At 40.1% G+C, this 21,159-nt stretch overlaps 1 protein-coding gene across 1 annotated transcript; it reads right to left on the reverse strand.

Annotated features, from left to right (window-relative positions):
• Positions 1–1,112: 1,112 nt before the first annotated feature.
• On the reverse strand, positions 1,113–15,169 carry scyl1 (SCY1-like, kinase-like 1). The gene is made up of 18 exons (XM_026143572.1): positions 14,952–15,169; positions 13,478–13,618; positions 11,183–11,305; positions 10,873–11,099; positions 10,699–10,789; positions 9,701–9,856; positions 9,328–9,486; positions 9,050–9,157; positions 7,206–7,319; positions 6,944–7,099; positions 6,644–6,832; positions 5,598–5,673; positions 5,189–5,398; positions 4,260–4,408; positions 4,080–4,154; positions 3,439–3,750; positions 2,920–2,998; positions 1,113–2,491 (listed from the first exon to the last, which is right to left on the reverse strand). The coding sequence occupies exons 1-18, from the start codon at positions 15,057–15,059 to the stop codon at positions 2,367–2,369; spliced, it is 2,598 nt and encodes an 865-aa protein (XP_025999357.1). The 5' UTR covers positions 15,060–15,169; the 3' UTR covers positions 1,113–2,366.
• Positions 15,170–21,159: the final 5,990 nt, after the last annotated feature.

The raw sequence follows: 21,159 nt of genomic DNA on the forward strand, positions 1-21,159 counted from the left end.
AACTTTCTCATAAACCTGCAGCATTTCCTAAGCAAAAGAAGTGGAGATACAATATATTGGGCCTGTACACAGTAACTGAACCTGTCAGCATCGTCCACGTGCCCCACTATCTCACAGAAGTGCAGCTTTTGCCCCACATTTAAACTTGTTGGCATCTGGCCTCCCTATTTTGATCTAACAGATGTCTCTCACAATTATTTAGGTCTTGCTCTGCAGTCTAGTTTAACTAAAAATTTACCTGTGACAGGGATGTCACTCCACATGAAATCTGTAACAGACTCCCACCTGGCCCCATCAGAATCAGCTGATTTTTAAACTATAGCACTTTCCCCCCAGCACTTGTGAACAGGGCTAGATGCAGTTTAACCTCTATTAAAAATAGTGATATGACCCTTCAAAGTTTTCATCAAAATCCATCTTTTTATCTTTTATCACATAAATTTTCAGAAAACAAATAAAACATGCAGGGTAACAGTGCTTGCTTCTGCTACTCTATGTCACAGTTACTAAACTACTGAAACTGATATACATCATATTTATATGCAACACCATCCCCACCAGTGACAACATAGTCCAGCAATCAGTGTTTTCACATCATGCAGTAGTGTTAAACATCTATCTAGTCGTTCTTTTAATACACACGATCCCTCTATCTTACTGTGGGAGGCCTTTAATGATTAGCGATCGAGTTACTGCCAAGAGAAAAAAAAAAAACTGTTCTGAAGATGTTGGCTTTAGGTTTTGAAGCTTGTTTATAACAAATGTCACACAGCTATCTCCTACAGCTGTGAATTTACTGGGGGTTAGAAAACCATTGGAAATAACACATTAAATTATTAAATTCTGTGCTAAAGTCTTTATACATCAAGGGCAGGAAAGTAAAATTTTGCATGGCTCATTAAACATACTGAAGTTATTGTATGCTTAAAAAAAATAAAAAAAAAATCAAAAAAAATCAGGTGATTCTGTGGGAGTCAGGTGGTAACCTTTCTCAGGTTTCACTCATTTCATATGAAATGACCCTTTTATACGAGCTAACAAAGAAAGCAGCAGGTGTTATCAGAACTCAGATTACAGATACTCACTAACCTTCAAACACAGGAAGACAAGCATAGAAGAAGAAACTTTATTTAATACGTCAGAATAGCTCACATGCTACATGATTTGTTTTCTTAGTAAAACATCCGGATTTCTTTCGACTAATGCAGCGTAGTCCTCTTCATAACTGGACCCGAACAACCAAAACCCAGATTTTAGATCCAGTGGTGATGGGTTCGGATTGTGTTAACTGGCTCATCCATAAAACGTCTAGCTCGAAAGACCAAACCTAGAAATACCATATCTGACCCAGACAGGCCACACAGGGTCACGCTGTACGCTTTAATGCGTTCCAGGTCCGCTTCTCAAGTGTCAGTTTAAATGTGGAGTTATTGATCCCGTCAATTAATTAAAGGCACAAATAATAAAATCAAAAGTATAAAAAGGTTCTCCTTCACCTATACCAAACCATATATTGCCTAAAATGACTTGGTGGTAAACAAGTGATTCCAAAAGGTGATCATAAGCACTACAGACGATTTCACATAGCCTCCACCACAAGGCTGACTCACCTGATTTTGCCCTAAAACCACCGGATTTGCATCTTTCTTTGTCCCAGCTCCTCCAAAGTGCATGTTTATCATTTAAAGATCTCTAAGCAGTCACCTGTGTTACCTGTCGGGTCACTTCTGTAAAATACAGTGTTGCATGTGCAAAGTAAATTCAGCACGTTTTTAATTTCTTGCCATGAAGCCTTTTGTTAGGCCACACAATACACAGTGCATGCATGAACTTATTCTTAGTCTGTAACTGAATTAAAACATTCGAAACCACAGTGTGTGTGTGTGTGTGTGTTCACATGTACTGAAAAACATTCAGCACAACAATACATGTGTGAAGAAAAATTCTATTACGTATATATATATATATATATTTGTGGGGTTTTTTCTTCTAAAAAAGTCATTTTTTTAAGACAGGATGCACCAGTTATGTACATATAGTTTACAAGAGCAACTGTGGGAGTCATGAATAAAAAATAATGAGGGGGACATCGTCTGAAACCTGCTCAGGCCTCTGCTGCAGGGGGTGCTGCTCTCCAGATTTCCTCTCCGTCTCCATCTTTTATCTGTGTCAGTTTTTTTTTTTTTTTTAGAGGAACAAAGACAGAAAATCCCCAAACTAAAAGTCGTCCAGAGGAAAGGTTCTCCTCTGCCTTCTCCATTTTAGCGACTGTCAGTTTTCTTTAATGCTGCCACTTCTTTCTGGTCCTTAACTTGTGGAATGTGGAACCTAGATCTGCTGCTTTGTGCCACTCTGTTAGGTCCTCATCAGTCCAGCTTGCGCGCGCCCAGTTTGAGAGGACCTTTAGCAGCTTTTCGTTCCGCCCGTTTCGCCTCCAGTTCCTTCCTCCTCTCCTCGCGTTTCTTTTTGGACAGCTCTGCCTTGCTGAGACCTAAGTGAAAATAAAACCAGAATGTCAATGACATCGTAGCTCAGGAGGCACATGATCGATCACAATTCACATGCTACTGCCTGTAAAACAAAAAAATGTGACCTTGGCTCTGAGAGCAGTTTGACTAAAGACCTATCAGCTGATCATTGTGAGCAAATTTCACTAAAATCAGACTAATGATCTAGGAGGTGTCATTCTTATGAATTGTGAACAGACATATGATGGATTTTTCACTGGTCCTTTACTGAATAAGCTAAAAATAAAGGGGCAGCTCTGTGATTTATTACTGCAGGTCTATATTTTTAGAAGCCTCACAGGAAACGCTAAAAATGCCTGACTGAAAGGAGGTACGAACTGAGTGGAGTCTCTACAATCAGGCCAATCCAGGTTCTCATTTCTGATTAAGGTAACCTCGTTGTTGGACTTACCCTGGCTTCCATCTACCGACTCCCAGCTCTCCTCAGCTCCCCAGTCTCCTGTTGGCTCTGCGCCCCAGCCATCTCCAGACTATCGTTGAGAAAACAACACAAACATAATTCTCTGTTATTCAAACCTAATCAAGCCAATGTACAATTACTGAAGAAAAAAAAATCTAATTTAATTCTTTAAAAATAAATAAATAAATAATATAATATTTAGTGATCTTGATCTCAATCGATAGATAGATCTGTTAATGCCCTTTTCTTAAACAACAGCGATTTTATTTTGAAGGTAAAAAAGAAGAAGAAAAAAGCCCACCGTGATGCTGAGGGCTGATCATGTGACTGCAGCTTTATGGTGTGCTCTGTTAAAATGCCATTTCAATGAAATCGGATAAAGTTTGGTGTTCCCTCTAATACACATGTAAGACTTTCAAGCCATAATCAAAAGTGCATTTAACACTCCGTTGTTTTTTTCTCTCAAATCTGAAAACCAACTTCTGTATTTTTGGCTCACTGCGCTCTCACCGTGGCAGCAGACATGCTGGCTGTGTTTCTCTGGGACACGCTGGCGAACAGATCATTTTGACTGGCGCCCTTTGTCGTGCTGTCCCAGTTGTACTCGCTGGCTAACCGCACACCTTCGGGCAGGGGCAGCGTTTTATTGGCCGAGCTTGTGTCGGTCTCCTCCTCCCCCCAGTCGTTCCCCCAGCCTTCCTCGCCTGCAGAGCTCTGACCCTGACCTTCTTTCTCGTTGGACCAGCTGTCATCGGCGTCCCAGCCTGAGCTCCAGTCGGAGCTCTGTTTTTTCACCACCATGGAGGTGGATGAGCGGCTCGCCTGCGTCACAGCGAAGAAAACTGAAATGAGTCCAGCTGCAGCTGATTTTTCCACATCTACATACACCCCCCAGATGTGACCAATTATTTTTTTGTTTTTACAGTGGAGAATTTTTTTTTAAACATTTGTTTTCAATAACATATACAAGTATATATTACAGGTAAATGGGAACCTTTCAAGTCAGCACACTATACTAGGAGGATTAATAGTTTAATATGACTCACAGTAATCTAACAATATCAGCAGTGCTCACAGCATTAGAGGAAGTAGAATGAGCACAAAAGGAATGACTGTCAAATAACTGCATTGCTTAGCATCTTCCGTCTGACCTTCTTTTTGGATGAACTCATTCCTGACCAGTCGGTGTTCCAGTCATCGGGCTCAGTCTGAGCTTTCTCTGGCTCCTTTGAGGAAACGTGCAGTCAATTTATGTGATTTCAAATTATAATTATGTGAGACCATAATCTTCCATTTATGCACAATACATATCCTAACTATTTTCTCCCTACCTCCAAACTTCCCCAGTCCTCCTCCTCATCCCAGCGGTCTCCTACAGGCTCATCATTGTTGTCTCTTACTTCAAGAGTCTGTGATTGGTTGGCACGACTAGAGGCACCGTGGTGAGTCAGGGAGGCTTGTTGATTTTTGTCTTGAGAACCTGAGATTGAAAGAAACGTTTTAATGTGAGACACTGATTCAAGGCACTGATTTGTGTGGGAACACTTAATAAATTAAAGAATAGTAACTGGGATACAGAGGCCGTTATTCTGCTGCTACACACAGGTTTTAAACTGCTAAGCGGGGATCTGCTATAGCTTTTCATATTTATAACCATAAGTATACATGTTCATAGCCTGCATATAGCTTGTACACTCACTACAGTTATAGCCTGTACATACTTATAGCTATAGTAAATTGATAACATAGTACCGTGTACATTGTAACACATTTATAATAGATCTATATTCTGTAATATATCTATATTTTTGCTAAAGCACTTCTGGATGGACGCAAACCTTGTACTTGTGCAATGAATTCTATTCTATTCTGTGAGATCCACTGACTTGCCTGAAGTTACAGATCTATCAAAGCACAATGCAGGGACTCCAGCAACACCTAAAGGGAAGAGGAACAACTTTATTGACTGACCAAGGCATTTTGGCTTGTGGCCTCATCAGGGTCATCTGAAGGTCACAAGCTGAAACGCGTTGGTCAGTCAATAAAGTCTTAGATCTGTATTGACAGATGAAGGCTTTGTGTTGTAAAAGGAAGCTGACACCTCCCAGCACCAGCAGTCCCACTATTATAGACACATACACTTATTCCAGTGTTGAGATTCTTTAGATGATTCTATTTAAATTAAATATGCATGTTAGTGTATGTAAATCTTTATTTTTTTTTTTTTAAAAAAAGGCAGGGTGCTGTGGTTCCACCTCACCTGTTGCGGCTGTTCCATCACTGGCACTAGGGGGAGTAGTGGGGCTGGTGGCATTAGCGGCAGGTCCACCTCCCTCAGTGCCTGTACCCCCCTCCGTCCCTGGAGCATTGCGGATCAGCTTAGAAGTGAGCGAGCTCATGCCTGTCACAGCCCAGCCAGCCCAACTGGACGAGGCACCTGCAGGCTGAGCAGACGATGCTACGTCCTTTTCTGCAGGATACACAAAACAGAGTTGTTACGTTTAAGTTTTCATATAAAATGTGTCTATTAATTTGATTAAAGCCATCTGAGATAGTTACAGGATTATTTGTTTCTTTTTCTCAAACTCTATTCATGGTAAAGAAACAACTACACAGCATGGAGTTTCTAGTTTGAGGGAAGATTTCCAGTGCAGTTTATAGTTACATACCGATCTCAGCTAGCTTGCTGGGGTCTTCTGACACAGTCTCTAGTTTGGAAAGGAAACTCTTTATGGCTTTGAATGCCTGACACGGAGAAAGAGACAGGCAAAATTAGAGGTTCAGACCAAGCACCAAGACATGTAGACATCCCAGTTTCAGCAAATAGTCCCTTCTTGCACTAGTCGTTTGACAAATGTGACTGAATTAACAAAATCTAAAACCGTAAAACCATATTTGTATTTTAGCTTTGTGCACAATATTGTTTCAACTAATGTTATTAAATTAAATTAAAAATAGACTTTAGAAAAAAAGTCTATTTTTAATTTAATGTCATTTAACTGAAATGTTCTTGCACATTTTATTTTTAGTTAAATGCTGCAAGATTGATAACTCCACCACCACTGCTGGTACACAGCATCAACCGCTGGTTTGCATGCAAGTCTTCAAAACAGCTGTAAGATCGAGGATCAAAAAGACTACAAATAAATTTAAAACATTCTTGGCATAGTTACAGGTAAAACTAAGGAACACTACAAACCAACGCAAGAGTACAAGCTGTGAGAAACCATGAAACCACATATCTCCAGCAGTCGAATACCTGACTCGCTGAGTTTTTATAGTCATTATCTAGACTTTTGTTTCTGTAATTTCAGGTCATCACATTTTTTATCTTGTAAGCACAAAAGAGCACCTTTTTAAATTCATTTGTTTTATTTTGTCTTATTTTGAATTCCTGCTTGATTCTTGCTTTTTTGTTGCTATGATTAGCCATTTGTGAAAAGCCTCCGTGTGCAACTGATGTTTGTTAAAAAGAAATTGTTAAAATAATACATTTCAGTTCATTCTGGTTTTTTGTATTCAAAGTATAGAAAAAAAAATACTGAATGGTTGATTTGAATGAGTATACCAGTGCAATTGTAGGCAACATATGGCCAAAAACAACATTTGTTTTTGAAGGTTATTTGAACATACTGCAATCATATATATACACATCTATCTATAGCTCTATCTATATATTGTGATATTCGATTTTCCTCACATCACCCAGCCCTACCTGATCCCTGACGCTCTTATCGGGGTCAACAGTAACAGCACACAGGGTGGGCAGGATACGGGCAGCAATCTCCGTTACACTGTAGTAGTTGTGTGTAGCCGCAAAGCCCAGCACGCCAGCAGAGCGCGACGCAGGGAACGGGTCCTTTGTGGCTCGAGAGAAGGCAGAAATCAGAACGCGCTGTCGAGTCTGTGAACAGCGAGACAATTAAATTCTTTACTGAGCACTGATCTCAGTCTTTCTGTTTTTTTGTTTGTTTGTTTTTTTTAAGTTTTACACAGTGATGCAGGTCTGCCTTACCCCAGCGTTGAGGTAGGAGGCGATTTTTCCCAGGCAGACGGTGGTGTTGCATCGGATTGGGCCTTGTTCGTCTCTAGCCTGGAGCCGGGCAAAGTGACGCATCAGTTCCTGGTTCAGGTTGGTCTCATTTAGCTTCGGAGCCAGCAGCAGCATAGACTGGGGGGGAGGGGGAAGAGAGCATATTTAGGATGCTATCTGTCATGTACTATATGTATGAGATAACGCCTGTTATATTGTGCTTGTGTTTAATTGTGAAAACTACCTTCACAGTCTGTTCCCTGATAGCAGGGTTTGTGTCTGTGAAGCCGTGAACAACATGAGGGAAAATCTGGGAATTCACTGCAGCCTCATTCAAATACTGAATGAACTGCTCCATCTGAGAAAGACAGAGACAGAGTTAGGGTGAGTAAAAGATAAATGGTTTTATTCTTTAATACTAGAGATGGCACGATACCACTTTTTTATGTCCGATACCGATATCATAAATTTGGATATCTGCCGATACCGATATGAATCCGATATAGTGTCTTTTAAATCAACAAAACTGTTTTTTTAAATATCTTGCTGCATTTTGTATAAGTTCATACTCAAGTTTAAAACAACAACTACACTAAAGCTATTCTGTTATACCTGTATGCAAAAAAAAAATGTTTCATAGTTCAGCAATACTGATCAATCTAATAAACTTAGACCTACACCATCCTCCCTATTCTGATATTTTAAAGAGTACTTAGCGTAAATATTAAGCAACCTAACTAATAGGGTTCCAACTCCCAGCAACAAAAATAAATAAATAAAAAATAGGGAACCACCCCTCACGCTCCACCTCATGATGCTTAATCGACGTAATCAACCTTAATTTGATGCAGTGTGAAAAAAAATGCACAGAAATCAATTATTTTTCAAGAAATATTAAATAGATTCAACATCTTTCTTCAACAGAATTGCAGACTGCACAGATGGTACCTTCCCAAAGGAAAAAGTACTATAGCTTACTAGGGTATATATATTAGACTTAATAGTCACTATATACAGTAATTGACTTCTATTCATTTTACATCAAATTAAAACTTTGGGTGTCAGATAATTATTTATTAAAAGCTCGACATTTTAAATGAGAATAAGAAAGAAAAGTATGTCTTTGTGCCCTCTTTTCCCTGTTAATGCCCTATCGGCCCCCCTGGCTAAACTTTGCTAGATCCGCCCCTGCACAGTTACGTCAGCTACGTAGAAAAAGATCCTCGAGTAGAAAGTAATATTAAATAAATTCTAACAACAGCTGATCAAGCTTAAACGTGCTGCTGTTGTTCAGCCGCTGGTTTCCTCTTTCTGGTGCAAAGTGGGCCAAAAACAAACACGAGAGATGGACTCGCGACAGAAAAGCCGATCAGCTGATCGTTAAGCAGTTTCATGATTGAAGTAGCAGCAAGAAGAGGCAGTCGCTTGTTAAGCTTAACGCAGGAATGCTTTACAAACATTCAGAGATGGACTTACACACTTGCTTTACTTCTCTCGGGATAACTTTGTCAGAGATGAAATGCCGGGTTGCTAGCGAAGCTCCAAATGCTATCCAGACCACCACAGGTTCTGCATGCCACAGCCGCTCTATCACGTGATGCATACTGCTCCGACGTGCTAACGTTCTGAGGTGAGTTACGGCGTGTTGCAAGTTTTGTGAGGTGCTTTCGTGATATTTAATGGATCGGATTACATTTTTTATTTTTCTCCGATATCCGATCCAGTAATTTAGGTCAGTATCGGACCAATACGATACGTAATATCGGATCGGTCCATCTCTATTTAATACAGAGATAAAAACAGCTGGACAGGCATGTGATTAAACAACTGTTTGTTATGTTTTACTGTTCTTTTAACCAATGTTTCTCTTTCCATGCTAGAAATAACATACCATAAAATTAAATATGAACTCTATATTAAAAACGTAAAATAAATAAGAACACCATCTCGGCAATATTCACCCTAATCACTGAAAAATCTCTGAAACTAGTCAATATTTAAAAAGAACAAAACTGTTTTGTGCAGAACTTGTTTTTAAAATCTTACACATAATTACCTCTGCAAGGAAACCAAAAGAATATTCCACACCTGCTGCAGAAGTCGTATCCTCATAGCTCGGTCTGTGGAGGAGAACATTTTCACAATGACAGGGATGATTTTCTGCTGGTACTCTTCTGCTGACAGAAATTTTCCCACCTAGAAAAACAGAGGAAGAGAGAGAGATGGAAGAAAAAGAAGTGCACAGATATAGCTACAATCATGTCATTTTTCAACTTGTCTCGAGAATGATTTTACTGATGATTATTGTCTGCTTCACTGTCTGTTTCTAATTAGGGTCTAAAGTCGCCTCGGGAGTTGGGATTTACCTTAAAGAGTGGTGTGAGGACGACAGCGCCTGCATTGCCAAACTCAAAAGCGGTGAGCAGCTGAGGCAGGACTTTGTGCTTACAGAAGTCTTCAGGGAAAGAATCGAGATTGTCACTCAGATCCTGGAAGAACTGCTGCTTCTCGGCTGGCTCCTTGATCTAGAAAGGATCGTTTTAAAGAGATCATCTAATTTCTGCAATAGATGATTGGACTAAAGCGAGGCATGGTGTCCAGATTAAACTTGTTTAGCCAAATGCCATCAATCTGTTTGGGATTTTGATTAATATCAACCTCTGTTTTAATACTTCATGCTGTGACTTGACTAGAATGTTTTTATTGTAGTTGTAACACAAACAAAAGTCTGTGTAAGACCTGAATCTCTTCCAGGAAAAGGTTGCTCTCCACAAAGCTGCTACTCAGGAATCCCCCTGGGGCTCTACAGTTCTGGAGAAACCGGGCAGGGTTTGGCCGAGTCCGGGGGTTGGCTCCAACCAGCTCACAGTAATGGGGAACCAGAACCTTGGGGATCTGTGGGAACAGAAAGAAAGAAAAAAAAACAAAAAACAATAAACTTGACTTATACCTTTTTTTTTTTTCTCATATGACAAAAAAAAAATAAAAAAAAAATAAAAAAATATATCTTCAGCTGTCAGTGAGCCTATGAAGCAACAGCACTAAGACTAAAGCTCGCAACGAGAGATCACATTTCCTTCATAAGAGCTTCTCCTCGCAGGCCCCTTCATATTTTAAAGACCTCATTAACACACTATTCTGACAGAGCACTCAAAGCACACAGGATGCAGAGCCTTCAGCTATCAGGCCACTCTCTCATAGAACATGCTCTCTACTTTAGGATTGGGCTTAAAACATAAATTCTTGAAAAATCTTAAAATTAGGGTTGGATCAGGTGACCCGGAACTATCCCTTATTTATGCCGCTATAGGCTCAGACTGTTAGAGAGCTTCCCATGATGCACTGAGCACTTCTCCACTCCAGTCATGTTTGCAAGCCATTAACTTTTGTTTCCTCTTTCCTGTGGTTTATCTTTCGTCCTGTTTTCACAGTTTTTTCTCCCTGGTGGCACCAAACGCGGGTTCATATTAGATCATCAGATTCTTGGGTTTCTCTCCAGTTGATCTTAACCATGACATATGTATTATTTAAGGGCCCTGCTATCCCACTATATGTTCAGTCTATTGTTGCTGATTCTTTACATAAGCAGAATCATGTAATTTCCTTTAAACAACAACCATCATAATCTAAATATTCCTAAAAGCTGCATTTTTCTTAAATAAGAGCATGCACTCCAAGGAGCAAGGACAATATTTAATCATAAGGTGTTTGGATAAACAGCAATTGAAGACACAAACCTTTCCCAGGGAACGGAGGGAAGAAGTACGTGGCAGCGGCCCGTTGAACACCTCCCAAATCAGGCAACCTAGTCGCCACACCTCTCCTGCCCTGTAACAAAAATACACACAGGTCAGTGCAAAAGGGTGCAGCCAAAGCGCATCAGGTAGTTTTTCTCTAAATGTCACACTCACCATTTCTCTCCACTGCTGTTAGACATCTCTGGTGGGTCATATTTCTCCATGTCTGGGTAAACTGCCTTTGGTGCAGGGAGCGAGACCCCACTTGGGTCTCCCTGCTCAGGGGCCACATGGTCGAGGGCTCCTAGCTTCCACTCTCCAGCTCGATCCACAAAAACAGCCCATATGCCCAGGTTGTTATGGAGCAGATGGCAGTCATTGATGAGAAAACTCAGAGCTTTCTGTAAGCAAACAGAGGAAGAGACGGTGAGAGACGACTAATAGAGGACAGATGCCACAAACAGCTCAACTCTCCTGTCCTTACCACTATCTGATGGAGTCCCCATGAGATCTCCAGTTCCCCAACACCACCCTTCTCTGCCCGTGCCTTCAGATGGGCTGCCAGGGGTGTAACCTGCTCAGTAACCAGGTAGAGGCTCTTCTCTGTCTGTAACAACCACACCAAGCTCATCAATCAACTAAGAAAGGAAAAAAAATAAAAGCAAAACTATACTTCAAAACTATTCTATGTCACTGCATTAAACAGTAACTTGACATAGGAAAACAGCTTCTCCACAACAGTTTTTGCATTTATCTATCATATGCACAGCACATTTATACATCACAGCATTTTCCCATCAGATCTCTATTAAAAACATGCTATAAATTAATACTAAATTTACTGAATATTGGAGAGTTCAGATCACAGATATTTTAGAAGAAAAAGCGATTACCATTGCTTTGCTGGATATTTGATTATGCACCAGTTCTTCAACATGCTCTATTTTTATCTACTGACTGTTTTTCCTCTGCTTGATTGTATCATTTTCCAACCTTGCCATTGTGTACTTTCATTGCCAGGTGTCTTTGTGAAAGATGTTTTCTCTCAAGAGACTCCTTGCAGGCCTTGCAAAATCGCTAGCCTGACATCCCAGGGCTAGCGATTTTTCTAGTCGGGCTACCAAAATCTATCTCAGCCCTGCCCGTCGGGCTATCATAGGAAAATATATGTCAGTGCTTTTGCATTCTTTTGAAAATGTAGCATCAATGAGCCACTGTCAATATGTGACATATTGAAATCGCGTTAGAATTTGCTCTTGTTTTTTGCTTTCACTTTGCAATCACGCGAACGGTGTGTAGAGAGCGGCAGCACTGATTGGTGAGTGACGATTAATTGCGCACCAATTCCTCTGGCATCGTCTTATCACTCATTAGCTTACTATTCAGACATGACAAGTGAAATCTCCCGCAGCAAGCTTAAACATGTGAGAGGTTGATCGCGCAGAGAATCGCTGACCGTTATGCAGGTGTGTGTGTAAAAGCAGCAGGATTTAAGCCGGTATTTTAGTTCTGCTCAGCCAAATAAGACAGGTCAGGGTGAAGAAGGGGCAGCCAAAGAAAAGCCGATCACAAAACGGAAAAGTTATGAAAAATCAGACTATGAAGCAAAAAAAAAAAAAAAAGTGCAGCTTTTTTGGTTTCATGGACAAAAGAATTTCTGTGGCTGGAATATGACGAGCTAAATAACATGATGTTCTGCCAGGTGTGTTGTGAGTTTCATTCAATTTCTGAGTCAACAAGCGCCTTTGTTACTGGGACCAGTGATTTTAAGAAAGACCCCATTAGAACCTATGAGAAATGCAAGAAATGCATTATTGCTCAGTCTGCAGTATCTTTCCCAGAACAAACAGCAATTGCAAAAAAAAACATACTAAAAATAAACCAAGCACAAGAAGAAGTCCTGAAAAAGCTGTTTAAAACAGCGTACTATGTTGCAAAGAGTGAACTACCATTGGCAAAATTTAGCAGTCTTTGCAAACTTCAAATAGCAAATGTCCTAGAATCTTGGTTCCACTTGCCTCTTACCTGTGACTCCAGTGGAAATTTCAGATTCAGGATCTGACACAGACTGATTCATGTCCTACACAGTTCTTACAAGTTCATAGAAATTTCTGTTCAATGAGAACCAAGTATTTGAGTTGATGATTGTAATTTTTATACAGTTGTTGTGATTTGTATTTTAACAATTTTTTGATTAATTTTTGTTTCTGTTACAATATTATACATTAAAGTATAATATTGTAACGGAAACAAAACATAAAAAAAAAATTGCTTTTTTTTTTTTTTTTTTTAAATTCGGGCTACTTAAATTTATTTTGGGCTACCAAAAACTGAAGAGTGCCGAAGGGCTACCAGGGATTTAGAAATTTTGCGAGCCCTGCCCTGGTTAAATAAATGATTAGCTAATGCTGTATGGTTTGCTGGTCATATTCCTTGGATAGATTCTCCAGATGAAAGGGTAAAATCATATCCTTAGTTGAGCTAATAGTGAATAGTGTGTCAATTACACTCTCATTAAAAACCAAAGAGAAAGCTGTGTAATTGTCTGCTACTTCACTCACTATAACTACTATAAAACTACTATAAACCCACAGGAACCTATTCCCACTCACCTCTGTCTTAATGTTTAATATGCAGAGAAGAGCAGATGACAGAAATGAGACACAACTAATTATATGACAATTACAGCAAAACATGGAATCTCAGCTCTAAATATCAAGAAAAGTGTGTTTAAAGCAAAGTGGTTTCTGTTAAATTTAAGTCACAATAAAATACATACCTCCAACCCATCAACATAGGCCAGGATGTTAGGGTGACGCAGGGTCTTCATACGCTTGAAGGCAGCCTTGGCGAGCTGGGTCTGCTGCTCTGTGCCCTGAGCCACCTCGTATACAAACACAGACACTGGCTCTCCAGTGGTCTGAGGAGAAAGATTGGAGTAAGAGCAGCCAGTTATAATTACTCCATTGCTCTTAATTAAGCCAATATTTTGTGGTTGTAGTCCAAGTCTAAAATTTTACTCCAACTTGAGTATGCATGTTACTAACAGACATTACTACTTGCATGCCATTTAATTTTGTGTCTCTCCAGTATTTTCTGTTTTGCCCTGTTCTCTCTATACTCTACTTTATCCATTCTCTTCTCTTTTTCTTCAACTTTAACTGATCATGGCAGATTGCTGCCCCACCCTTAGCCTGGTTCTGCCGGACATTTCTTACTTCACACTACAGCCAAGTACAGCACACAGGGGATCATCTGACTGCTGGGTTTTTTCTCTAATATCATAGGGTCTTTACCTTACAGTGTAAAGCCCTTGAGGCCACTGTTGTTGTCATTTGGTGCTATACAAATAAAACTAAATTAATCTGAAGTGAAGCTATCCTCTTCAAACAGACTACTCCCATTTTCCTTCCATTGTAATATTTCACTGGTGTTATAAATTTACAGGTAATATTATCATAGCTATATTTAAGCAATTATAATAGGAAAAAAAATCTACATTCACCCTACAATCAAAATTCCAGAAATTAGGGTAAATTATGTACTAGCTTGACTTACACCAACACTCCCATTTCATCGGACTGATGTGAACAGTATCGTGGCCTTACATCCGTGCTGTATTAAATATAGATATAAATGTAGCCATCGTGCAGAAAATATTACCAGTAAGAAGTAACTGTCAATACTGTATACAGAATTTTGAAAAGACATTTAATGTGACTGAGGATGACGAAAGTAGGAAGTTTGAGCTCGGCTGCCCGCGGTGAAGATGATGACACTGAGATTATAGCTTTCCGCTTCTCGGTGATAATAATGAAGCAGTGGGTTGTATGCAGTGCTGTCTGCAGTTAAGACGGAATCTTTCATTCCTGAAATAAAGCATTAACTTTAAAACAGCTCAAATAAGAGCCGTTACTCGGCTAAAACGGGTGACGTGGCGAGAAATACGTGTCTGCCTCTGGGGGTAAACAAAAACCCTGAGCTAGGCTAGTCAGCGACAATTATCAGACAGACAGACCAAGCAAAAGAAAAAAAAAAGACTACCAAGACTGACTGACTGACTGACTGACTGACTGACTGACTGACTGAATGAATGAATGAAAAACACCCGAAAAACGCTAACAGAGCTGACATTTAATCTGAAGGCTAAATCAAGCTCTAAAGCTGACTTGTCAGCTTATTGGCAGGCCCCACAACCGATCGAGCTAACGCTGACTGCTAGTGCATCAGCAGCAGCGGGATGCCGCTTTTACCTTTCGCTTTCCCCGGTGTAGAGTCCATATTCCGGACTTTTCCTGGCTGTCTGGAAGAAGTTCATACGCAAAGTCTTTCACGGGATCCCTAGCGAAAAAGGACCACATCTCCCCTTAGCTCCGCACTTCATCAAACACACAGCGACAGGTGAACTACACAGTGCTAGCTAGCGACTGGCACGGATGTTAAATGCCTCCGCAGAAACGACTTTTCGGCCTATTAGTTCCACAAGAAGTTAAGCTTACTCAGGTTTTTGAGAAAAAAAAATATATATATAAAAGACTTAATTTATTATATATAAATTCCCCTCACTCGTTCTCTCACCAAATTAAAGCCTCAAACTGAACTTTGGGTAGTAATAAAATAATGTCGATTAAAAAAACGTCACCTGTCCAAAAAACGGTTGCAATATGTGTAGCAAAATATAAATTCCGATGAATACTTCTCTATTACAGATTAAAACGTGCTTCACAAAGGCAATCAAACTAATTAAATCCTTAAAAAATATGAAGGGCAATAAAGTTAATTTTTCCATAAAAATATGTGTTCTTAGACATGCCTTAAAGGAAGTTATTGACCATGCCAAGCTGATTTCCTTGGTCAGAATCAGAGCCATCTACTGCTAAGTCAGTTGGACTTTTAAGATCTTATAAGTATGAAAAAAAATCTAAAGTCAAAGCTGACATCCTTACTCAGCATATGTCTCTGATATATTTTTATAAGATAATTTGTGTTGTTTTTTATTAGATGCAATGTAAATGTGAAGAGAGCAAGTAAACGTAGTGAACCTTTTTCAGCTCAGACAGGACTAGGACCATAAACTTCATCTGTTAAAAACAGAACAAATAGATCAAATACATTATTAATGTGCAAAAAGTCTTGGGCCACTCTTCGTTTCCTTATATTTCTCTCCAAACAAGGTACAGTATGCCGCCTCCACCGTGTTTTACAGATGGCTGTAGACCCTCACTTTGCTCACTGTTGATGAGACTTCATCAAACGGTGAATGAATCATCTGAAGGGTCTGATGATCTCTAGAGTCCAATTTTAGGACTTTGCTGGATTTTTTTTTTTCCTATTTCTTAAGAATTTGACTTTAGTCTTCATCTAATGTGGATAGTTTCTATGCTTGAGATTACTTCTTTTGTCCTCCACTTGTCCATTTTACAAAAATATTTTAAAGATACACACAATTCACACCATTGTGAGTTGTTTTTCTTAAACTACATTTTATGTATACGAACCAATTCACAAAAACAGTCACTTCAATACACGTTATATTGTAATGTAGAGACTCTACAATATATATAAACTTCAGATGTCCCGCTACGAACAATGGTGGGAAGGAAAAACACCTTTTTAACAGGAAGGGTAAACTGATGCAACCTAAAATAATACCTTGTTAATGCAAAAATAATATTTTATATCTCTCAAACTGTTACTTTTGGTAGATTCAATGAAAGAAACATTGAATCTACTGGTTTTGTCACAGGCCACAAGTAATACAATACCCAAGAATACAATATGAACTTCTTTGTTTGCGCATTGTATGACACATTCCCACATATCCAACTAATTAAATAAACTGTTTAAGGTTTGACATCGCTTTCCTTTATTGCCATTTGCCTGATGAGGTTGTGACACTTCCCACAACAAAACATATAGCTGAAGTCTACAAATAAGTTTTCCTTATTCATGTTCTTTTAAGCTTGATCAGACATCCTGCTCTTCAGTGTCATTAAAAAAACAAAACACCACAACCCCCCCTCCCATCCTCCCCCAAAAATAACATACATGTATAGCAAAATGCTACTTCAGAGCTAGCTGTTATTGTTCATGATACTCTGCATAGTTATCTCATAGAAGAGCTGAGATCAAAACATACAGCAATAGCTGGACTGTTTTATGCTGTTGTACTAAAGAGGATCCAGAGCAAGGATGACTTTTGTTGGATGCCTGCTCCCCTCAGGTCTTCTTTCCTGACCTCACCTCTTCCATTTGTTATCATGTGACATGGACCTCAAGAAGGGTCGTGTCCAGGACACAGACTGCAAAATGAGGTTTATAAAGCTGTTGCTAATCATCACAGGACAGCCGGAATACAATGTGAAGTAATCTTTATGCATTATGCCCACCTCATCAAGTCATTTACAGAATATTGATGTAATTATCGATAGAACAGAGACAAAAACAGAGACATTGTTTTAAAGTTTTATTGATCATTTCCATACAAATATTTTCCCCACCCAGACATTGTCCTTTTATGGAAGCCATTTTAAAGTTGAAGTGTTATTAAATATACTTTCAGCCCCACAAAGCTTATTTTAAAAAAGCAAGACACCGCAGGGAATTGAACCCCGTCCCGACAGAGTCAGGAGTGCCATCACCGGAGTCTTTTGCTTTTTGTTTTTGCTAGTTAGGGCAAAAGCAAAACCTGGAAGAACATTTGGAAGAACAAATGTTCTTCCAGGAAAAGAAAACCCGACACCTGGATGCTAATTATGCTGTCACCACGGGGATTCTCTTGGTCACGAGGCTGAAACTAGAACAGAGAGACGTCTGGTTTCCCCAATCCCCAAAATTCCCCACAGCGACACTGTATTGGTGTATTATTCCACGAAATCCGTTTAGCCATAATAAAACCACGATACCAGAATCCCTTGTCAAAGCGATTTTCCCCTCTGCAATTCAGCACGAGTCGCGGGTCAACTGACAGTGAAGGCTTTCTTGCCAATTTTATGGCTGCAATGGGAAAAAAGACAGACAATTTAAGCCCCCCCCCCCCACCCAAACCCCACACTTGTACCAAGACTCATCCAATATGATGGGAGATTGAATTTATCAACATTGTTGTAGTTTACCACAGCTGATGCAGCATTTACCACAGCTATTCTTCCTCTGATGCTCAGCTCTTCAATGTATTAAATGAACCCTAGAGGCTGGCAGTACCAAGTGATCCAATGACTCCCTGCAGACCTTTAAGTTCTCTGGTTCAGTAGCAAGTTAAGCTGAATGAGAAATCTGAAAAAGGGAGAAAGAAGAGTGTTTGCCCCCCCCCCAGACCCTCCTAACCATAATACTACTGCAATGTTTGACAACGACTTTATGAACATTGTTTTACAAATAAAATGTTATGCATAGCTGATGTGCATGCAACATGTTGAGTTACACATTAAAGCCATGGTATGTTAAAGAAAAATCAAGGGAACCGAAATTACTTAACTTAGCACCCACGAGACTGAAGTGATGCAGTATTAGCGAAAACAAGCTTGCAGCTCTTGATCTTAATGTGACTGGATTCTCAGTGTTCCATCACAGGTTAGGCCATCCCAGATGAAAAATTAAGAATTTGGGGTAATTTGACCTGAGAAACCAAAGGGAAAGAAAAAGGCACACAAACACAGAGAGCGGGGGCTTCTGCGAAGGACGTCAGGGGTTCAGATTTAAGCTCAAGCGCACAGGGGATTGGTACTTCATTCAGGGGCCACACTCATATCGCTGACAGCTTCCACAGATGGCTTTGCATTCAGAGGCAGGCGAGATCGGAGTGGACAGACGAGAATGATCTGAAACAAAGAGTGATCTACACAACACACCCACCACACAATACTCAAAAGATTTGGGTTCTACTCATCTTATGGTTGTAAGATGCAAAGCAATAGGGCCCCAAGGCCAAAGAGGAATAAGCTAGTAAAGCATTGTTACTGATGATTTGAGGTTAACATAAAGCCAGTTCCAAGATGTCATTTTGTCAACTACAACATTGCAGAAGTTTTGACAAGTAAAGCCAACAGCTTACTACATGCTCCGGGTTAGGACTTGACTCGTGCTTGAACCAGTCTTGCACTGTGAGTTCTGTGAAGAGAAGTGTAGGGATACGCCCAACCACAACACAATAGAAACTAAGGCAGCACATTTGCGCTGCATTTCAGACCAAATTAAGCCGCACCATGCGCAGCTTTCCTCAGCTGCTTAAATTTTGAAACTTCGCACAGTTGCGCGATTGCTAAGGTGACCAACCTGCCACTTGCACAGTTGCACAAGGGCAAGCAGCTGAGGGCTAAATGCTCTAATATATGTAAACATCAAAAACCTGACTCCTTTTGTTCAAACTGCATGTTGGTGGAGTTCAAAGCGCAGCGTGATTCTTGTGTTCTCCTAGGTACACTGCTTTCTTCCTTTGGATTGTTCTGTAAGAGCAAAGAGGCAGAAAAGAAACACCCCTATACCCCTCCCCACAGTATCGTAGAACTGACTATTGTTATCCTTACCCAAATGCTTTACTGCAGATAATGTCAGAATCAATGAAGGTCCATCAAATCTTCCCGTTATCACAAGTGACTTGTTAAGAAAGCACAGGAGTGCTATTTCTACTGTCAAGTATAGCAAGTTGCTTTCATTTCAAGAATGAGGACACGCAAGTCCAGTCAAGATAAGTGACCCCTATAGGGCTGAGAATTTTCTGTTTTTCGACATCAATATTTGATGGATTCAACTTATCTGCCTTCACTTTCCACTTTGAAATAGAAGTCATTCGAGCCCAGGTCACATCCGTGCTCTACAAAGCTCCAAGCTTTAGTCATACCTGAAAAAGCACAAGAAAAGCTCCCCCACACAAGCCCCCCCAAAAAGAACAAATGCATACCAAAACTGTATTCAATCACAACAAGCTATGCATTTATTATGCAGTAAGAAAATCCTTTACAGATAGTTCACTCATTGTATTGGCGATACAAAGCAAAGTAACTAATTGCAAAGGAATTGCAATGAAGGCAATTAGCCAAATAATGAATGTTAAAGTAAATGATCACATTTAGCCACCTTACGTGATGCTCGATGCGCAAGGAAACTTGTACATACAATGAGTTAGGAGTTCCTGATGGTCTTGGGTATTGAAAGCACACAGGACACAGCACACTGAAAAAATGCAAAGAAAAGCCTCTCCCCACAACACCCCTGCCCTAATACAATATGGTAGAAAACTACAACACTGGCATTAAAGTAACATTGTAGAAAACTACAAGACACTACTGGGATTACAGCAACTGCTTTAACAAGCCCAACTTTAAGACTACAAATACAATTCACAAAAGATTGAAGCCATTTGCCATAAGAAACATTTAAAATACCACAGGCCTGAGTATGAGGGACTCCTTCCTTAACTGTAGGCATGGACTTGGACGTAGCTTTTTGAAGGATGGGCCTTAAAAGTTAATCTGTAAGAGTCAAAAAAAATACACAGCCCCCTCCCAACCCACAAAGCAACGTAAAGCCTGTACAGAATTACAATGACTTCTAGTAAGGAGAAGTATTACCGCACTCTCCCTGGGGGAAAGGAGCTTCACTACATCAGAAGACTACTTTTGAGGTTGCTATCTTGCGTTGTTAAGTGTCCAGTTGAATCTTGTTGCTTGCGCCTGGATGTTTCCTATTCAAGCCATGTGCACTGGGCAATGTGGAGCTGTGAAGTCTAGGAAGAGACGGATTAACGCCCCACAACCCACCCCTCCCAAAAAAATAAATTCATGGAAGCCCATTTACAACATATTCCAAATAAAAGTGAGAGGAAAACTAATTGAGTCAGTGAACACCAAATACCTTTCTATATCTCGTTTAAGCACAGTGGATGCGCATGATCTCGATCCATATCACTACTGTATATAGGATGAGCTCAACTTGTACCAAGCAGCTAGAAAGGGGGGGGGGGGATTCTGTCGATGATCGCGTTAGGGGGCCAGGCCTGTAAAAAGAAAGACTCCAAACAAGTTTTAACAACCCCCCCATCCCACCCCTCCCCTTAAGCCAAAAATATTTACCCACCAGGATCAACTACCATTTCAATGCAAATTCCCTTTTGAGTGAAGTCATTACTGTATACTTATGAAATGTAATGATGAGTTAATGTACAGGATAGTTACACCCACATGTACATTCCATGCATTAACTCACAGCTTGGGTTTAAGAGGTAGATGTAGCTGATCTGTACCAAAGAGGCGCAGCTGAAGTACCGAAGAGTTGCCGAATACACAATTGGCCGTATGGGAGACCATCCACTTTCACACTCCAATGCAGAAAACTTCTCTGGGGGAAGACCTATCGAACAACAAAAGGACTGCCTCTCCCTCCGCTTGTGGAAACTACTTGTGATCGCAGGGGGGTAGAGAAGTCCATTAAGACGCTCCTCGTCAGCACACTACCAAGGCATTC

Source organism: Astatotilapia calliptera, chromosome 2, assembly GCF_900246225.1.
Source record: "Astatotilapia calliptera chromosome 2, fAstCal1.2, whole genome shotgun sequence".
Lineage (NCBI taxonomy): Eukaryota > Metazoa > Chordata > Actinopteri > Cichliformes > Cichlidae > Astatotilapia > Astatotilapia calliptera.